Source organism: Triticum dicoccoides, chromosome 3B, assembly GCF_002162155.2.
Source record: "Triticum dicoccoides isolate Atlit2015 ecotype Zavitan chromosome 3B, WEW_v2.0, whole genome shotgun sequence".
NCBI lineage: Eukaryota > Viridiplantae > Streptophyta > Magnoliopsida > Poales > Poaceae > Triticum > Triticum dicoccoides.
In genome coordinates this window covers 763,455,331-763,473,827 of record NC_041385.1, presented here as the reverse complement: position 1 = coordinate 763,473,827, position 18,497 = coordinate 763,455,331, and the positions used below count along the sequence as shown (strand labels likewise).

Genomic DNA, 18,497 nt, shown 5'->3' with positions numbered 1-18,497 from the left:
ATACTCGAGATATCATACAATACACATGAACTTATCATTTAAATGTATGTAAACCTTGTTTACCAACTTAAATCGTTAGTATATGACATAAGAAGACTATGTGCACTGGTTTTTTATTTTTCTGATTTTTATTTAATTTATTATGCTCATTTGAATTCTGGTCAAACTTAACTTTGACCAAGATTTAAATAAGTGTAAAACATCAAAATGAAAAACTAAGCCTGGATCCTTCTTAGTCACTCTAAAATGAAGCTGTGATGAGTTTTTTGAAATTTTCACGTTTATTTCCCAGAACACTTCTCTTCACTTCATACAAAAGAGTTTGAGATACTCGAGATATCATACAATACACATGAACTTATCGTTTAAATGTATGTAAACCTTGTTTATCAACTTAAATCGTTAGTATATGACATAAAAAGACTATGTGCGCTGGTTTTTTCTGATTTTTATTTAATTTATTATGCTCATTTGAAATCTGGTCAAACATAGCTTTGACTGCTCCAAACCCCTCCCAAACCCCGCTAACCCTAGCACTGAACCAGGACCGTTCATCTAACCCTAGCGCTGAACAAGGGCCGTCGATCTATACCTTCTAGAAGGAATCTGTGGGGAGGAGGGGGGCGATCCGCGAGATGCAATCTGATTGGCTGGGAGATTCTTTTTTTAAACAAATATCGGGCGCGCTGGATGGACCGTTGGGCCGTCTCGTTGTCTGGGCCTGAGACCGCAGTAAATAGCCCGTCTCAGCCTTTCCAGGCCTTGCATGCATGCATGGGAGGCGGCGATGTGCATAGGCTGCGACGTGGGTTTGCATGCGCGGGAGGCTGCGACGTGCATGCATGCGAGCGAGGCGAGCGAGGCGTGCTAGGCGCGCTAGGCTAGCGAGGCCAGCTAGGTGGTTCATCGAGTCAGATGCACCGTCCGGTCAAAGAGCTATGCAATGATCCAAATGCACGCACGCACCCCATGCATGCATCATTTTTGTGCAAAAATTTAAGAGTGCAAAGCGTAACGGATACGCACACGCGTTCGGATTCACACACGCACCGTTCTCACCCTTTCTCTCTTCCTCTCCCTCCCACAGGCCTATAAATGGGGTGCCTATCTTCCTCTCCCACCCATAAGCCAGATCCGATCCATTCTCTCCAACTTCAAACACCCAATCGACCGAGCGCTCCCCAAGCAAGACCATGCAGTTCAACGGGCCGACCTTCAGCCGTCCGCTTGTCGTGCCGGAGCGGCCCTACCCACCGGGCGTGCTCGTGGAGAGGGAGCTCCGCGTGTGGGCTTTTTCAAGGTGGAGGGGTTTCGTCGAACTCGCCCGCGCCTTCCTCAGAGCTGGCTATGCCCACCTCCCACGGGGCTCGCCGAGGATGTTCACCCACAACGAGGTTCGTGACCGCGGCGGCATCCTCCTACTGGTCACAGTCACCTTCACCAACCCGTTTGACGCGCGCGAGCTCCTCGGCCAAGTCTTTTGGTGCGGTTGCGAGGCCATCTTCTTCACCATCTACAACATCTACACCAACTACGAGAACATCTTCTCCACTCCAGCCGGGATGCACTCCCTTCCCTACGACGACGAGGAGGAGGTGTGAAGATGAAGACGGTGTTGAAGGGGCGCGCGCGGCCAAAGTGGAAGGAGGAGATCAAGATGAAGACTGTTTTGTTTTTTATTTGTTGCTTTTCTATGTCGTGTCGTGCCGTGTCATGTTTCGTCATGTGTCCGTGAACTGTCCGTGAACTTATTATTGTTATGGTACTTTGTTGCATCTTATCTAAGTTATTTATTAGGGTTTATTATGTGTGCTAAAAAATGTCCGTGCCCATGCATATAATTTCTTCCCTAAACCAAGTCATGAAGCTCGAGAACTTGTGGTTGTCATTCAAAAGAGGGGGTGAGAAGCCCTCCATTTTATTCAAAAATAATAAGTCATGAACTAACATGCAAATTTATTCCGTTTAAATCCTAAACCAAGTGCCACTCTAACACTAAACCAAGCGCCACTCTAACCAAAAGCACATGGCAGTGCGAACATACGTTTTCAATTTCCAACCTCCAAAATTTCAGTGCAAAACAAAGGAAAATCACTCTCACGCATGTGCAAACACTCACGGTCTCACATTTTTTTTTTGACAAATTTCACAGTCTCACTATGTATACATTTCTTCCCTACCCATGTCAAACTCTTACCATCTGTCCTAGCGGTTACCAGCGCAGCCCTAAACACCACAAACCCACGTGGTCTTGGGTTAGAGTCCCCAGCCGCACCAATTTTTTATGCATTTTTCCACCCTTCATTTTTTTGACAAATTTCACAGTCTCACTATGTATACATTGCTTCCCTACCCATGTCAAACTCTTGTCATCTGTCCTAGCGGTTACCAGCGCAGCCCTAAACACCACAAACCCACGCGGTCTTGGGTTCGAGTCCCCAGCCGCACCAATTTTTTGTGCATTTTCCATCCTTCATTTTAGACAAATTAGTTTTTACTCAATGTAATGCCCTTAAAAATGTTCATTTATTTTGGCACTAGGTGTAAACATCTACCACAGCTGAGGCACATTTTCCATGATATTTTGGTCTTTGATTTAAATCACGGTGTATTTGAATTGGATTACTTAAATTGCTATTAAATATTTAACAGCTCCAAAAAATTTCTAACCTTAATTGTTTGGCTCTGGAATAATTCATTAGCTGCATTTTATTGATCAAAAGTTTCTGAATTCTTCATTTCTTCTCCTTTTTTTCAACATATTTAAATGTTGGTCACTTCTTTTTTTTTTTTCAACATTTAAACAACTTTGGCCAACATTTAAACTAGGTGAATTTCTCATACAATTTCAAGATTACAAATTCCTCCATAATTCATGCCTTTCCATACATTTTCAACAGTACAACTAGTGCGATTACCATACCTACAAATGCCAAAAGTATTTGCAAATGGGTATTGGTAGTGCTTGATCTTCAAGCTTCCTAACGTTCTTCTTCAACATCCTAAGCTCAACAGCTAGCTCTCTGTCAGTGCGTGCTTCACCCTCCATCTCTTCTTCCGGAGCTCGTGCTGCGACCACTGCGGTTTGGGGCAGCATGCGCAACCATTCGCCATGCTCTTCTTGCAGTTAATTTATCAGAGTCTTGGCCAGAGCATCGACCCAAAGAAAGAAGCATGTCACCTGCATGAACACCGAACAGATCAACCGATTGCTCAAAGATCCCGACCACGAAAATGGTGCAATTGCCCCAATTCTTACCCCATTCTCGCTGCGCACGTAGAACGGACGATTGTGGTTCCTCGGTGTGTGAGAAACCCTCCGATCAACGCTTGTCCGGCAGCGCGGACAGACGAAGACAGGCATCTCCACACGCGCCCGGCTCTGCATCCGCGAGGTGGCGCGGGAGCTTGCGGAAGACATGGAGTTCGGAGCCGAACGGGATCTCAACGCCGCCGCGCCCTCCAAAGCTATCTTCCCACAGCCGCGCCCTCCACAGCTAGCTTCCCACCGCCGTCGTGCTCTCGCTCTCTCGCCGTGGTCAGCGTCGTCCTCTCTGTCGCCGTTGTCACCGCCACTGTCGCCCGCTAATATAGCACACCCGCAACGGCTCTATGCTCAACAGCTCTCTGATGGGTCCCGCAAGCCACGCGTGCAACAGTCTGAATAAAATTGGCCGCCTCTGCCGCCTGGTCCCACCTGTAAGGGCTGAGTCAAAACGTTGACCTGACGGAGACGCCAAAGTTCACAGAACAAGTCGGTGCGCACGGATTAGGGGCAAAAATGAGCACAATATGCATCTGAGGGCAAAACTGAGCAGATAGACATCACTAAGGGCAAAAGGATAATTAACCTAAGTGAATTGCCGTAGCTCCAGGCATGAAGAGAAAATAGGTGCATCTAGCTAGCTACGTCGTCCCTGAGAATCATACCTGCCCCAGCCTCATTGTCATACTCAAACTAGATCAAGCGTGAAAGGATCCGTCGACATTCAAACTAGATGGAGTGCGAAAGGCTCCATCGCCACTCATATGTTTGCCTCTATGGTACACAAAGTTACCCGAAAAGGCTTTTCGCCCCGCTTTATAGATAAATCAACACATCCAATCCAATACATGGTGATGAGAAGATCCTCTTACAAAGCAGATCAAAGAAAAGGCATGGAAATAGGAGAGATCACACGCTACCAGTAAGCAACATAGAGCAACTCCAATCGGGCGATCCATTTCGTCCGCCCGCGTCCGTTTGGGTCGGCGTGGACAAAATTGGTGGCCCAACGCGCCGACCCAAACCCATTTCACGTCCGCGTCGCGTCCGCGCCGACGTATTTGCGGCCCAAATTTGCGCCTGGAATGTGTCGGCACGGACGTGAAGCGGACGCGCCGCGCGTCTCCTCGCCGTCGGCTGCGTCCCCACCTGGCGGCCACTCAACCACCACCGGTCGTCTTATTTATGACGACCACCGACAGCGGGCCCACGCGTCAGCCATTGCGCGCGTCCTTTTTTAACCACGCGTGCGGCGGGGTCGGCCTCATCCACTTCTCCCGTCCACATCTGGCCCCCCACCACTCCCTTTGCTTCCTCGCCGGCGACCGCAAACCCTAGCGCGGCCATGGGCCTCTTCGGCAGCAGCAAGGGCAAGGACAAGGGCACCCCCGGCGCCTCGTCATCCCGAGCTTCCCCTCCCCCTCCACCGCCGGCGTGTTTCCGCCCTGAACGCCGGCGCCTGCACATCCCGGTGCACCAAGCGCGGTGGCACTGGGAGTACAGGCAGCCCCTCCCCTACCCCGACGTGACGCTGCCGCACCATTGGCATTTGGATCCAAACCGGATCCCGATGCCGGCGGTCCCGCGAACCCAGCGGGCGCACGACGACGAGGTGCACCGGCGCTGCGCGCTGCTCATGCCGGAGCAGCGTCGGCTGCCCGAGTACGCCGCTGACTCTCCCAACTGGGAGGCTTGGTTCGCCCTCGAATACGAGGAGCAACGACGCTCGGGTGTCGACGCCATCCCGCTGCCGTTCCCATCGCCGCCCCCGGATGTACAGCCGGAAGACATGGAGGCGGAGGCGGAGTACCAAGCCGCCCTCGATGAGGCCCTGCAGCACGCGCTGGAGGCTAGCCGCATCGATGAGGATGCGCACTGGGATGGGCTGGAGCAAGCCCTTGCCCTGTCGGCGGCGGGGGACTCCGTCCACTCCCCGCTCTTCGTGCCGCCACCTCCACCGTCGCCGCCCGTCCAGCCCAAGCCAGAGCCGGAGCCGGAGCCGTCACATAAGTGCTTCCCGCCTCCACCCACTTGGCCGGAGGAGGCCTACTCGTGGACGGGCCAGTACTGCGAGTGGGTCAGCGCGCCTCCCATCCACTTCGCCGCCACGCCGGAGGAGGAGGCGGCCCACCTCGAGCGATGGAGGGAGCACTGGCTCCGCCAGGAGCAGGCCGACGGCGAGGAGCAGATGCGCTACGACGCCATGCTCGAACGCGACGCGGAGGTGCTTCGACTCGAGGAGGAGGAGGAGGAGCGCGCGGCTTGCCGCAATGCCGCCGCCCCAGCAAACGTCGGAGGAGGCTGCCCTGGAAGCGTATCGGGCGGCGTTCGGGTGGGCTGGCCCTGCTCCGGTCTTCATCGACCTCACCGACGACGGCGGCGTCGAGGGCAAGGGCAAGGGCAAGGCCGACGACGTCTAGGGCAGCGTGCGGGGCGGCAGCAGGCGGGCGCAGACTTTTTTTAATGTTTATTAGATTTAGGTGGACTTTGGCCGGCGTTTGACCGGCCACTTTGTGTTTAATTATGTTTATTTCGCGCAAACTTATTTTTTTCCACGCCGGTACATTTGGGTCGGCCTCCCCGTTGGGCGGTCAAGCCGACCCATTTTAAAATACGGACGTGCACGTCCGCCTGGCCGATCCAAACGGACAAAAAGCGGACAAAGCGCGCGTCCGTTTGGGTCGCCCCGTTGGAGTTGCTCTTAGACTACCAACAAGAAAGAAGACTCGACACCAAAGGGAGACCAGCGGGCCTCGTTTCGCTGCTCACACCTCGTTCCCGTCGGAGAGGACCCCCTTCCCTCCCGCTCCGGATCATGGAAGCCAAACCTACCTGTAGGAACCGAGGATCGCGTGAGGAGCCAACGAGGAATCGTGTAAAGAATAGGAGGCAAGTTACTCCGTCGACGCCAGAGCCGAGGGATGCCACTGCCGCCATGACATCCCCGCTTGAACATACTAGTTCCCAAATCTATCATCGACAATAGGAATGAACAAGTCGTCAAAGAAGAATCTGGAGCCGCCGCCAAAGCCAAGACGCCGAACGACCCAAAACCTAAGCTACTAGGGCCCTAGAACCTAAAGCTAAAAGGATCCGAATGCGTGGGGTCCGGCAACCCCCCTCACCACCGCCAACCAACAGGTTGCCGGCGGAGGGGAGCCGCTAGAAGACAGCGACAGAAGGATCAGCTCTCCTGGCGGCGGCTAGGGTTCCTAGCCGCTCACCTAAGAGAAAAACGATTCCCAAGCTTCAAAGGGACTGTTTTTATTTTTGAGAACTTTCAAGGGACTGCTATGCTGCTTCGAAAAACAAAAGCTCGTACGTGTATCCTCTACTTCTACGTTTCAAGGCGTGTACGGCCCAGATAAAGCCCAGACACATGCGCCGCCGCGCCTCCAGTTGTGCCTCCAACTCGCTACTGCCGCGTGCGCAAACCCTCGCCGGCGGCCGGCCGTCCTTCGCTTCGCAGCTCGCTAGCAATTGGTAGATCCTCCCGTCCCTCGCGGTCCCATCATCAAGTTCATTACCGTGGATGAGTCTCTAACCTTCGTGCCGATCTGCAGATTGGCCGGCGATGGCGCGGGGCTCCAGAAAGAAGAAGAGGGACACGAGGAGGATGGCGCGCGGCCCAGTGTCCGAGCTCCCCGACGACCTCCTTGTCGAGATCCTCTCGCGCTTGCCCTTCAAGTCCACCCGCTGTTGCATGTGCGTCTCCACGCGCTGGCGCGATCTAATCTCCCACCCGGACCACCGCAAGAAGATTTCTCAGTCGACCCTCGCCGGCTTCTTCTTTGAAACATGGGACACAGATCAGGTGTCTCGTCGTTACCAAAGCGTCTCCGGGAACTGGTGCCCTCGCATCAACTCCTCCCTCTCATTCCTGCCCGGATGTGAGAAACTAGACATATTGGACTGCTGCAATGGCCTCCTCCTCTGTAAATGCTGTCAGGACACTGATCGCAAGATAATGGATTACGTGGTGTGCAATCCAGCCACTGAGAAGTGGGTGGTCGTGCCTGCCACAAACTGGTCCAGCGAGTCGTGCAAAGTTCGCTTGGGGTTCGATCCAGCCGTCTCATCACACTTCCATGTTTTTGAGTTCGTACCTACCTGTGTCTGGGATGGGGATAAGAGTGGTGATCACAGTCAAAGATGCATCAAAGTGGTGGGAATCTACTCTTCCAAAGCTGGAGTTTGGACACGTCAGCGCGCATGGGACCTTCCAATTGAAACAGTTCACTTTATAGGTAGCGCATTTCTGACCGGGATCCTGTATTTAACTTGCAATGATGATTTGGTTGCGACCATCGACGTGGATGGAAATTGCAGTTTCGTTCGTGTTCCTAAACCACACTATCAATGTGGTGCTTATGATGTTTATGTGTCACGGGGCCATTTGTATTTCGCAAGTTGTGATGCTTCTGAAATATCAATTTGGGTTTTAGAAGATTTTAGTACTGCAAAATGGACCTTGAAGCTCAATGTCAGCTACATGCTACTGTTTGGAACAAGGTATACAAGCCATGATGATCATTGTTGTGTTATCTCAGCTCACCCAGAACATAATGTCATATTCATCATTGTCAAATATACATTGTATTGGCGTTCACTGGTGGAACTATTTTCCTACGCAATAGACTCTAAGGAGCTGCGTTCGATATGTGATCTTGGACGGGAATCCAGCTCCCCTTATCTTTCATATGTTCCCTTGTTCTCAGAGTCACTGGCAGATGAACACTAAAAGTCTTGCATATTGGAGCCTCGCAATTGTCCATCTTTCTGATGATACCAGAGTTAGGTCATGAATACGAGCAGCAATGAAGGAGCGCATGTACCCGACTTTATATGGCTAGCTAACCAGCCAACTTTAGTACCTGCTTGTGCTTGTGTGGTCATAAATTTATTAGTGTAGCCTATATGCAGATGTAACACCATAGTACCTCACCATGGATACTCATATTGTTTTGTGTGAACTATTATGAATATTTTAATATCTATACTTTATTTCTCTGTTTGTGAATAATTCGTCGGTCTACCAACTTCTGTTTCCGACAATACATGAAAGGTTATTTCCTTGTTTGTAATCTCTAGCTCTGGAGTAACTAACTGAAGATCTTGCTGTTTGGGTGGACCTGGAATGGAAGAGCACAAGACTGCTGTTGGATTTTTTTGTGTCTGTTTGTCATTCCATTTTTGTGTTGTATTTTTTCTTGCCTGCTGAAACTGCGACATAATAAGGTTATAGTAGTAGTTTAACACGATCGTCGCTAAGGCTTTCTGATATGAACTGCCGTTTCAGTTCACTCTGGACCTCAAGTGTTTATCGCCTCGAGGGTTATTCGCCAGGTGCAATTTCTAATAGACGAGTCACCTGCTCAATTAGTTCAGTCATGCGTCCCTCCTGCTCAGAAGTCAGGATGATATATAACTGCATCCTGATATCGCTGGGAAATCATGATCTACACAGCTTGCAACAGAGAAACTTCTTATTTGTTTGCTCCACATCGAGCTTCTGATTGTTTGTCAAATCTATCAGGCGACAGTTCAGATTGGATAATGGAGAAAATCTGGACTGCACACGTTCTTCATAATTAAAGAGTGTCGATTTGCATGAGTAGTGCACCAGGATCAAGATGAGACAAAGTTGCGATGACGTCGCTCGAGCAACGCCTGTTATATACGTGTCGATTTGATTAATTTTCTGGTGGTTTTTTCCTGTGACCCAATTTGCAAGTCTTGTATAAGAGACTAGAAACATAACCAGGCATGGCGAAAATTCTTCTTTGGTTCTATGCTCATGTGTTGACATTAATTGGTAGTAATAATTTATTTAGACACATGCACCGAGAGATTTACTGTAGGAGAAGGAAAATATTTGACTCGGCGGTAGAAATCCAGAGATGACATGTATGAAAAGAAATTCCGTGCCGAGACGAATTGAAATAGAAGTGTACGTCTACTTCTACATTCCTACTCATATACATGCCGAGCCAGATTAAAAGTTTGTGAAAGCGAACGCTGGTCTCCTCTCTCGCCTAATCTCGACTCATATATGTCCTCCCGCACAAAAGTTGGTGAAAGCGAATGCCGGTCCCCAAATCTCGTAGATAGAGGAAACGGCCCGAAATATGCAGATTCCCGCAAAATTTTTACAGAATGAACGATTTTACAGGACGTATTCGGGACAAAAAAAGCGCCCTCGTCCCATAAATCGGCGGTTATTTTGCCGGATGGTCCCTTTTACGGGATCTGTTAGAGATGCTCTAAGTAATGTGGCAGTCTACTCAACATAGTATCACACGTTCTGTGGAAATATGCATGTGTAGAGGTTCTTCTGTATTGACAGTATAGATCGCTATCTTTATTTCCCTTCTTGTGAAATAGTTTCTCTTTTTTTCCTTTCGGTTGTTTATTGTTATCAGGTTTCTAGAAATATTTAAGGTAATCAAAATGTGCCCTCTCCATGGTACTCGACTTTATTGTTCCTCTTCTATCTTCTGCAGGGAAGGACCACTAAAATGTCCAATAGGTTAGCAAAGTTGACCCTCTCAGGTGTTCTCATGGTGTGTGATTTGTTAGCTTCACCATCGTCAACTCCAAACCTGACCAAAAGTTCTGTAAGTTAATGCCTGGTGAAGTTATTTTTGCTTCATTAGACGAATTTGTAAGCTGTTCATGAGCTCACTAAGCCAAATTGAACCCCTTCCTCCTTCCATTTTGAGAAATAAGAGGAGCCTTTCAACTTCAAGTTGCAAGTGGTTTTAAACTTGTTTTAGCTTCTCTGACCACGACATGGTTAGGTTGAGAAATAGGTATGTTCCAGATACCAATCTTATTCCCAACAATATTCTGGACAAGCGCTTTCAATACATGGAAAAAACGAGTAACTTCCAATTAGCACTGGATGTCTCGACCTCCAGGTCTTTTTTTCCACCCTAATATTCCATGACCAACAGAAGTGAAGAACATCTCTTATACATAGAACAGCCAGAACGAGAACAAGAGCAAGACTACACTCGATGGAAAGCATATTCTGTAGAAATATAAATGGGAGAAACTGTGGACCAAGCAACCAGCACTCCTGCAAACATGAAAACACAAATGACAGCATAATGACCTCATCAGATGAAGAAGATTAATTTAAGAAATGCAATATTACTGCTATGGGTTAGAGCATCTCTAGCAGACCCGCAAAATCCCAACCCGCATAAGTCATTTGTAGTTCGCGGAAAAGTGTATATGCAGGCCGGCGCGGGCGAGGTCAGACTCAGACCCCGCAAAACGGGCCCGTAAAAAAGGATATTCGATGAATATGGTTTTTTACGGGTCGGCTATGCAGGGTCTGCTCGGGCATCGCCGCGTCCACCGCAAACCGAAGACGCCCAATTATCGAATTTGACATCGGTTCCGACAAATAAGTTTAAATTCAAACAATAGAACACAGTTCACACGCAAATAAAAACTTAAAGTTTTATAGGACAAACGCAAAAGAGGGTCTTGCAAAAGTGACGACCACGTCCGGCATCATCTTGGTCGATCTTCACTCTGCGCCACTGAGTCCATCGAGGTCATCGCAACCATCGAGTCGACCTTCGACACTTGTTCCAACTCCGGCACCAAGATCATCGGTTGGTGCACTGAACGCATCGGTGATATTGGTTCTAAACCCAGTTGAGAAAACATCTACGGCAGTGTAACACGCACTGGCCGCCGCAAGCATTCTCCTCTTCAAGATTTCACTTCCTGCCATATCATGCCATTCTTTGGTGAGGTCGTCCATGTCATTGCGGTTCATCGTCATGATCGTGTTCTCTTCGGCAAGCAACTTGGACATGGCTTTGTTCTCAGCGGGACGTGCTCTTCTCTCCTCAATGGCCGCTTTGCGCAGCCCCTCTTCCTTGAGCAATTGCCATTTCTTTTGCTTCTCCCATGCCTTCTTCTCGGCGAACTCTTTCTTGATCTCCAACGTCTTCACTAACATAAACTCATTTGATTGCACCATGGCATCAATCTTCTCCCTCAAGCTCGACACTTCATGCTCTCTCTTCATTTTCTCCTTAGACTTCTTGTCGCCATCGGGCTTGTTCAAGTTTCTTGCACCATTATCATCCTCATCTTCATCCATGTTTGTAAGCGAACTTCTCTTTGGTGGGGATTCTTTGTCAATCAACTTCCACTGCTCGCACTTTTTGAGCAAGTCCCAACAATGCTCTAGTTTGAAGAATTTGCCTTCCGAAGCTTTCATGTCTTCGTATCTTTGTTGGGAAATTTTTTCCTACACAATTTGAACGATGCAATCATTTCATATGATGCAATCTAATGTGCACAACTTGAACAAAGTCAAAATGAACTCACATAGTCGGATTCCACGGTTTCACTTGGAGGTGCATTGCGTACTTGCTCCAAGCAAGCTGCCCAACGGCTGCAAATAGGCTTGATCACGTCCCAACGCCCTTGGAGCGACCGAAAGGTGCGTGGAGTCCTATTGGGATACTTTGCCATCATACGGAAGTATTGATCTTCGATCCTTCACCAATACCTCTTGGCGGTTTGAGAAGTACCCGTGCATGCATCAAGTGACACCACACTCCATGCCTTGATCAATATTTGATCTTCCAAGATCGCGTAGTTTTTCGATCTCTGGCTTTTTCCACTTCTTTCTTGCCATTGCTCATACGCCCCCTCATCGATCTCCTCCACTTCTTCTTCTCCCCCATGATCATCCACGCCGCCCTCCGTCATTGTAATCAAACGCGGCGAACGGAGCTTGATGTCAATGGCGTTGGTGTCCAACAAGTTCACGAACTCGGTAGTTGCATTGTTCGAACCACCGTATAGTGAACGATAACAAGTCACGAGCTATCGCGAAAGCAAAGAAAATTTCCATGAATGAAGAGGCATACCTTCCGGCCATTTTGTTGAACACCTCGCTTGCGGTGGGAGCACCGTTGTTGAGCGGCATCACCGAGGAACCTCTTTCCGAGGCGGAGGGAGTGGATGAAGAAGCCGGCTTCTTTGTAGCCGGAATCATATTCCGCTTCACGCCGGAGACCTTGCCGACCTTCTACGCCGCCGGCCGGGATAGCGCAGCGGCGTCGGCGCATGGAGCGCGGGCCTTCCCGGTGGGGGTAGCCGGATTCCCGCCCTACACGACCATGTTGCCCTGCCGCTTGCGGACAGGCACAGTAGTGCCTTGGGCGACGGCGGGACCAACATGGCCAGCGACGAGATCCGCCCGAGGGGATTGAGCGTGCGTGACCTCGACGGTGAAGGGGGACAGTAAGGTGTCGTCCATGGTGGCGAAGGACTGCCGGGGAAAATGCACCGGAGAGGGAGGTGGCGGGGGCAATGGTGGTAGAGGGTGGGGGTAGCGGGAATGGCCGCGCGGAGTGTATGAATATCCACTTATTTCAGTTTGTCTGTACAACACCTATGCTATCTTATCTACTTCTAAATAATGTTGCCGTTTTTTCATGTAATTTATTTGTGCTAGTTTATAAAATAAATGAAATCCCATAAACAACACGCTATTAGAATCATTCAATCATCGTACTGAATTAAAACCCCGAATAACAAACTTACAAAAACTAATAAATTAACAAAAGAAACACATAATTATATTCACATGCTATTTATTAATCTATAATAAAACTTGCACTCAATAACGAAGTTGAGGCTAAATGTACGGCCACATTTCTTCTCATGCATTCTTTAATACTTTCAACATCGTCAATGCAACAGTACCAAATAGCCTTCTGGATCGATGCATATTTGTAACTTGTGGAATTTCTCTTGCCAGCAAACAGGCATTACCTTTATGAAGCGAAGTAGTAGATAGTTTGCCGAACTTACTCACGGAGTTCTGTATTCAATCAAATTTAGGCGGACGCAATTTATCAGTTTGTGCATGGACTGGATACACTTTTATGGGAGACCGCAATGCTAACACTGATCTCCAATATGGGAAGTAACTATTACATGTGCATTCAAGCTCCCAACTTCTGCAGAGTCTTTTTCTGGCAGACTTTTTATCTGCATTAGGCGTTTCTGCATCTGCCTTAGTTTCAACTATCTTCTCACCATTGGGCACTGGCCACCATTCGTAAGGGGAGAGGTCTCCAATGAGGATGACTCCTCCGCTAGGAGAAAAACCATGGTCATTGAGAATCTGTGAAATGCGTTGAAGAAGCTTTGTTTTAGGCACCTCCTTATGTGTCTGAATGTACGAATCGAGAGCTTTACCAGCTCGGAAAATTATTTGAAAAAGCAATAATGTATTGTACAAATGTCCACCCTGGGCCTCCAAATTCAACTTTTCCTTTCCGTCTCGACCCATCCCCAATTTCATGCATGGTATCAATCTGTTCAACAAGGCGGTCAATGATAGCAGAAAACCCATCAACCCAGCCCACTATTATCTTTTCTATTGCAGGGATATTCCGCATGGATATGTGTTTGAGCTGACAGGAGCAAAACGGCTGTTTGCAACAGTTTCCCATTCCAGATTTCCTCGTCTAGATTGTCCATGTGTTCAGCAAGTAGTCTAGTCGTATCCAAGAAAATTTTCATTCCAGCACAAGAGATAAATAATAATGTATACATAGTTGGCATATTTCTTGGTTAGATTGTCGTTGAGATATTTGTGCAAGCAAGTGTCTTCGACCGCAACACCAACATGGAGCGGGAGTAGGTCCTCGATGACCGAGTCGCCAGCCATGCGTAGATTGGTCAATGCGCCATGGTGGAGGAGCAACTTGATCATGTCAACGGACCTTTCCGCGGCTTCATGGAGAGGAATGTGGCCATACTTATTCATACCGTTTGGATTGGCGTGGAAACTTCCTAGCTCAGGAGCCTTGCCCTCCAGGACAACCTTTGCACATCGCAGGGCATCATGAATAATCATCCGGTTGAGGACTTCTGGGATGATGAAGAAGCCCCAAGCAATGCATCTTGGTTGCACCACATACAAACGAAGGAAGCGCCGGGCACTGTCCTTCTCCAGAATGGGCGACAGGTGGCGATGCATCTTGTAGAAGGCAGAATTCACATCCTTGAGAGTGCGGTCTAGGATGATTATATGGGTTGCTCTGGAGGTCTTGAGCAAAGCGTTTCTTTGCTCATGTTGAGTATATTGCTTATTAGGAAAGATGAGATAGAGTAGGATTTGTTGCTTGTCTTGTCTCCAAGTTGATCATTGTACTCCTATATATATGCTCACGAGGCTCAAGCAATACAATGAACTATTTTGCCAATCTCCTCTATCACTTCTAACATGGTACCAGCCTTACATCGATCCTAAACCCTAGCCGCCGCCGCTTCCGCACCCGCGCGCCGCCCCCGGGTTGGTCGGCCTCCATGACCACCGTCGGCGGCCGCGCCGCCAGTACCTAGAGTTCGTCCGCCCGTCGTGTTGACCGGCTGCCTTAGATAGTCTTTTTCCCGAGCCCTTGCTCCGGGTTTTTTCGCTCTCTCGCCGGTCGTTTTGATCGACATTTTCTTTTTGTTTTATAATCTATGCTTGATCGGTTTCCATCACCCGCTGCCGGCCATCGACCCTTGTGTGCCTTTACTTCGACAATGGCGCGATCGGCAGGCTCTTACCGACCCGGCGACCTCGCGCGACAGGTGGCCCCTCACGGCCGTCATTCGCACGCCGGCCTGCTTGTCGATCTACGCCGACCGTCATCGCCCTCTCCGACCGGGACACCTGCATCGCCCCTACTTGGTGGCCTCACGCCATGCGACGGCCCATCATAGCAACAATTCGCGCGCTGGCCCGCCCGGCAATCCACGCCACCCGCCTCCGCTGTGTCTGCACAGCTGCGTCGGTCCGACTGCGTCAAGCTCGTCGGCTGCCTCAGCTCGGGCGCCGCTACTACATTGGTCGCTCGAGCCTTGCTGCCTGGGCGCTGGCACTGCTTTGGCAGCCTGGGTGCCTGTGCTCGTCCGCACGACGTCCAACGCCGTTCGTAAGTGCCGGCTTCACCTCGGACTCCGCCGCCACCCCGCCTCCACCAAGCGGCGTCCCCGACCTCGCACGCGATCGGCTTGATCACCCGCTCATTTGCTGGTTTCTCGTTCCTAAACTCTAGCTCTAACATAGAACTTAAGATCTTGCAACCTTGCTAGGGTTACTTGATTGTTTAGTTGGAACTATAAATATTCTAATATCTAGATTCATGTCTCTGCTTATTTCTCTGTTTGCGAATAATTTATCTATGTACAAACTTCGGTCTCCAGCAATACATGAAATGTTATTTTCTTGTTCTTAAATCTGTAGTCCTAGCCAAGAACTTGAGATCTTTCTGTTTCCGTGGACCTGGAATGGCCGACTGCGGTTGCATTTATAGAGTATCCAAGGATCACATGCCATTGAGATAGAATTGTGTGTTGTATTTTCTTGCCTTCTAAAAATGTGGTATATTAATGTGATAGTAGTAGTTTAACATGATCTATTTGCATGTCTTTCTAATATATGAACTGATGTTTCAATTCAACTGAAACCTCATGTGATTTAGTTTGATTATCTTTGTGTCGCCATCACTGGCAAAATGTATTCGCCTGGCTGCAATTTCCAATAGATGAGTTGCGAGTTCAGTTTGTTGAGGAACTGATACTCATAATTAGAATTGCAACTGCATCCTGTTGCTGCTGGGAATCCTATATACCTAAGAGATTCATCCCCACTATCATATATATCTTGACATGCAGCCTACCCACCTCAGCATCGTAGCCATGTCATTATCACCGGTTGCCTAACTCTCCTACAATGCAGCCATTCATCCCACATCTTCCCCAACATGCGGCCATGCATGCACATCCGCACAATTGAAAGTGTAGCTGTTTTGGTCTCACCTTCAATAGTAACAGCTGAACCACACCGCCCTCCGTGAAAGATTTTGCCGCTAATTTCTGTCTCTACTCCCTGACAGAAGTAGCCTGCGTTTTCCCATCTCATTATTGCTGCGATCACGAAGGGTCTTTCGCTCGCCGCCACTCGCACTATGTCGCGTAGCGTTCTCTCATCTTCCCTGCAGTGAGTCCCAATAGAAACTGCTGCCGGTTCCTCTTCCTTTACTCCCACCAATGCCTCCTCCATTACTTCCTATCCCATTTGTCGGTAGTTCATAGGGTAGAAGCTTCCCTCAAGGCACCTTCCTCCAGGTTGCCTAGTCTCGCCGCCGCTGCCCGCGATGTAGGTCAACCGTGTTCCATCCCGGTCGCCTATTGCTGCCCCCGCTGCCTCCATGGGTCTGTTGGAATAATCCAAACATTATGGTAGTTAATTAGGAATAGGGAAGTCTGAGTTTGGTACTAGTCCTATACGTGTGAGTCTAGTAGTACTTGGCTGCGTCCGGTTACTTTATTGGTTTCATAGTCGGTTTAGGTATTAGCCGGTTACGTGGTAGGTTTAGTTTAGGCTGAGTCCTAGTCGGTTCCTGTTTTGGGTTTGCTCCGATCGAGCGTGTATATATATACACACGATCTGGGCTGGAATATTGTAACAGAGAGAAAATACAAAAAGAAATAAAGAGAAAAGAGGGCACGACAAGGGCCCTTGGCTATCCGTTTTTTGTGGGCGTGTGTTCGTGCAATTTGATGTGATAGATCCTGTGGCAGAATTTCCAACAATTGGTATCTAGAGCAAGGTTCGAGGAAAGCTGCGCTTGCCCCGGGGTGACGTCCCGATTAGCGCCTCGGGGCGGGCAATAAAGTCGCTGGTGTAGCGACGAAGAAGGCGAGCAGGCAATTTAGTCGTTGGGGATGCAACAACGTGAATGATTGGGCTGATTGTCGTTCGCCGGAGTGACGACGAGGAGGCAGCGATGATGCTGTCGCAAGCGAGGCGACGGGTAATTGTCGTTCGTCGGAACGACCTGGAGAAGGGCGACACGCTGTCGTCGACAATGCGGTGGGTGATCATCGTTCGGGGGAGCGAGGAAGAGGCGACAAAGTTGCGAGCTGTCGTCAAGGTGTGCACATGTGTTCTTGTAAGGTGCGTCCAAGAGCTCAGGTGTGTGAGTCTTCTGCTGCAGTTGAGATGCGTCACTGGCGGAGAAAAATTGCGAGCGAGAGCGGGTGGAAAAAGGAATTCGTGCCTTGCGTTTCCGTTCGTGGTGGCATGAGAGGGCTTCCACTGTTGTGTATTTGTACCATTCAATTTGCAAACTTATCATTCTATTTCAGATTTTGCAGGCAACCTTGAGCTCGATTATCCACTGGGGAACCTTCAGGTTTGTAGGCTTGATTTTTCTTTATATAACCTCAATTTACGATCAGGCTAGGTTGAAAACGTTGTAATACTTTAATCTGAAGCTTCATGAATTGAGTTCTTTATTTGGAAACAATATGTAGTCAATCCAATGCCTATGTTAGTATGTCTACCTTGTTGTTTCAGTTGATCAAATATTAGTTATTTATTTTAAGCCATTTAGATAAGCCTCAGTCACTAGAATATCCCAACTGTATAACTTTACTAGCTGAGCCAGTGTTGATCGCATCAGAGATATTTTCTTCACATACCAACTTTGCATGTAGCTAACCTTGCATTTAGTTACTTCTTAATTGTTTGCTGGTTAAATGTAGATGATTTTCAATGCTTCTTATTACAGGTAACCATGAGGACAACGGATATTTGGCCACCCATGTGAAAGTACAATCTGGTCCTTTCCAGGTTCATCCAAAAAGCGGAGATTTTTCCATTAAACTAGATTTAAAGGTTAGTCATTTATAAGCGTTACATTTGTGAATGCATATAACCCATTTCTCTAACATTGTTTTGCTTAACATGTATAAAGGACTTAGGTTTTTCTCACTATTTCATGAAACTCTTTATCCTCAAATTTCCGCAGCAACGCGCGGGGTATTTTCTAGTTTATTATATGCTCCATCCCGCACTTTACGAAACTAGTAGATCTATCAACATAGAAACATCCTACCGTACGCTCCATCCTGGGCTTCTGGTTGTCTGTCTGAGATCTATATGGGAGGAAGTTCAGATTTTGGACAATGGAGGACAGATTTTCCTGCACACATCCATACAGATTGTGGTTGGCACCATCAGATGGTTTTCAATTTCAGTTTTTGAAAAATTTCAGCACCAACCAAAATCACCAAAATTCAGTTAATCAGTGATTTCGGATTGCATTTCGGCCAAATGGCCGAAATATTCACTTGAATTCAATTGGACTTTTGATATTTTTAAAATATATTTTGATTTTTTTTGAAT

The 18,497-nt window shown here is 48.4% G+C and overlaps 1 protein-coding gene across 1 annotated transcript; it reads left to right on the top strand.

The window, feature by feature from the left end:
* Positions 1 to 4,610: 4,610 nt before the first annotated feature.
* LOC119279947 lies at positions 4,611 to 8,071 on the top strand. The gene is made up of 3 exons (XM_037560994.1): positions 4,611 to 5,234; positions 5,307 to 5,532; positions 6,829 to 8,071. The coding sequence occupies exons 1-3, from the start codon at positions 4,611 to 4,613 to the stop codon at positions 8,004 to 8,006; spliced, it is 2,028 nt and encodes a 675-aa protein (XP_037416891.1). The 3' UTR covers positions 8,007 to 8,071.
* Positions 8,072 to 18,497: the final 10,426 nt, after the last annotated feature.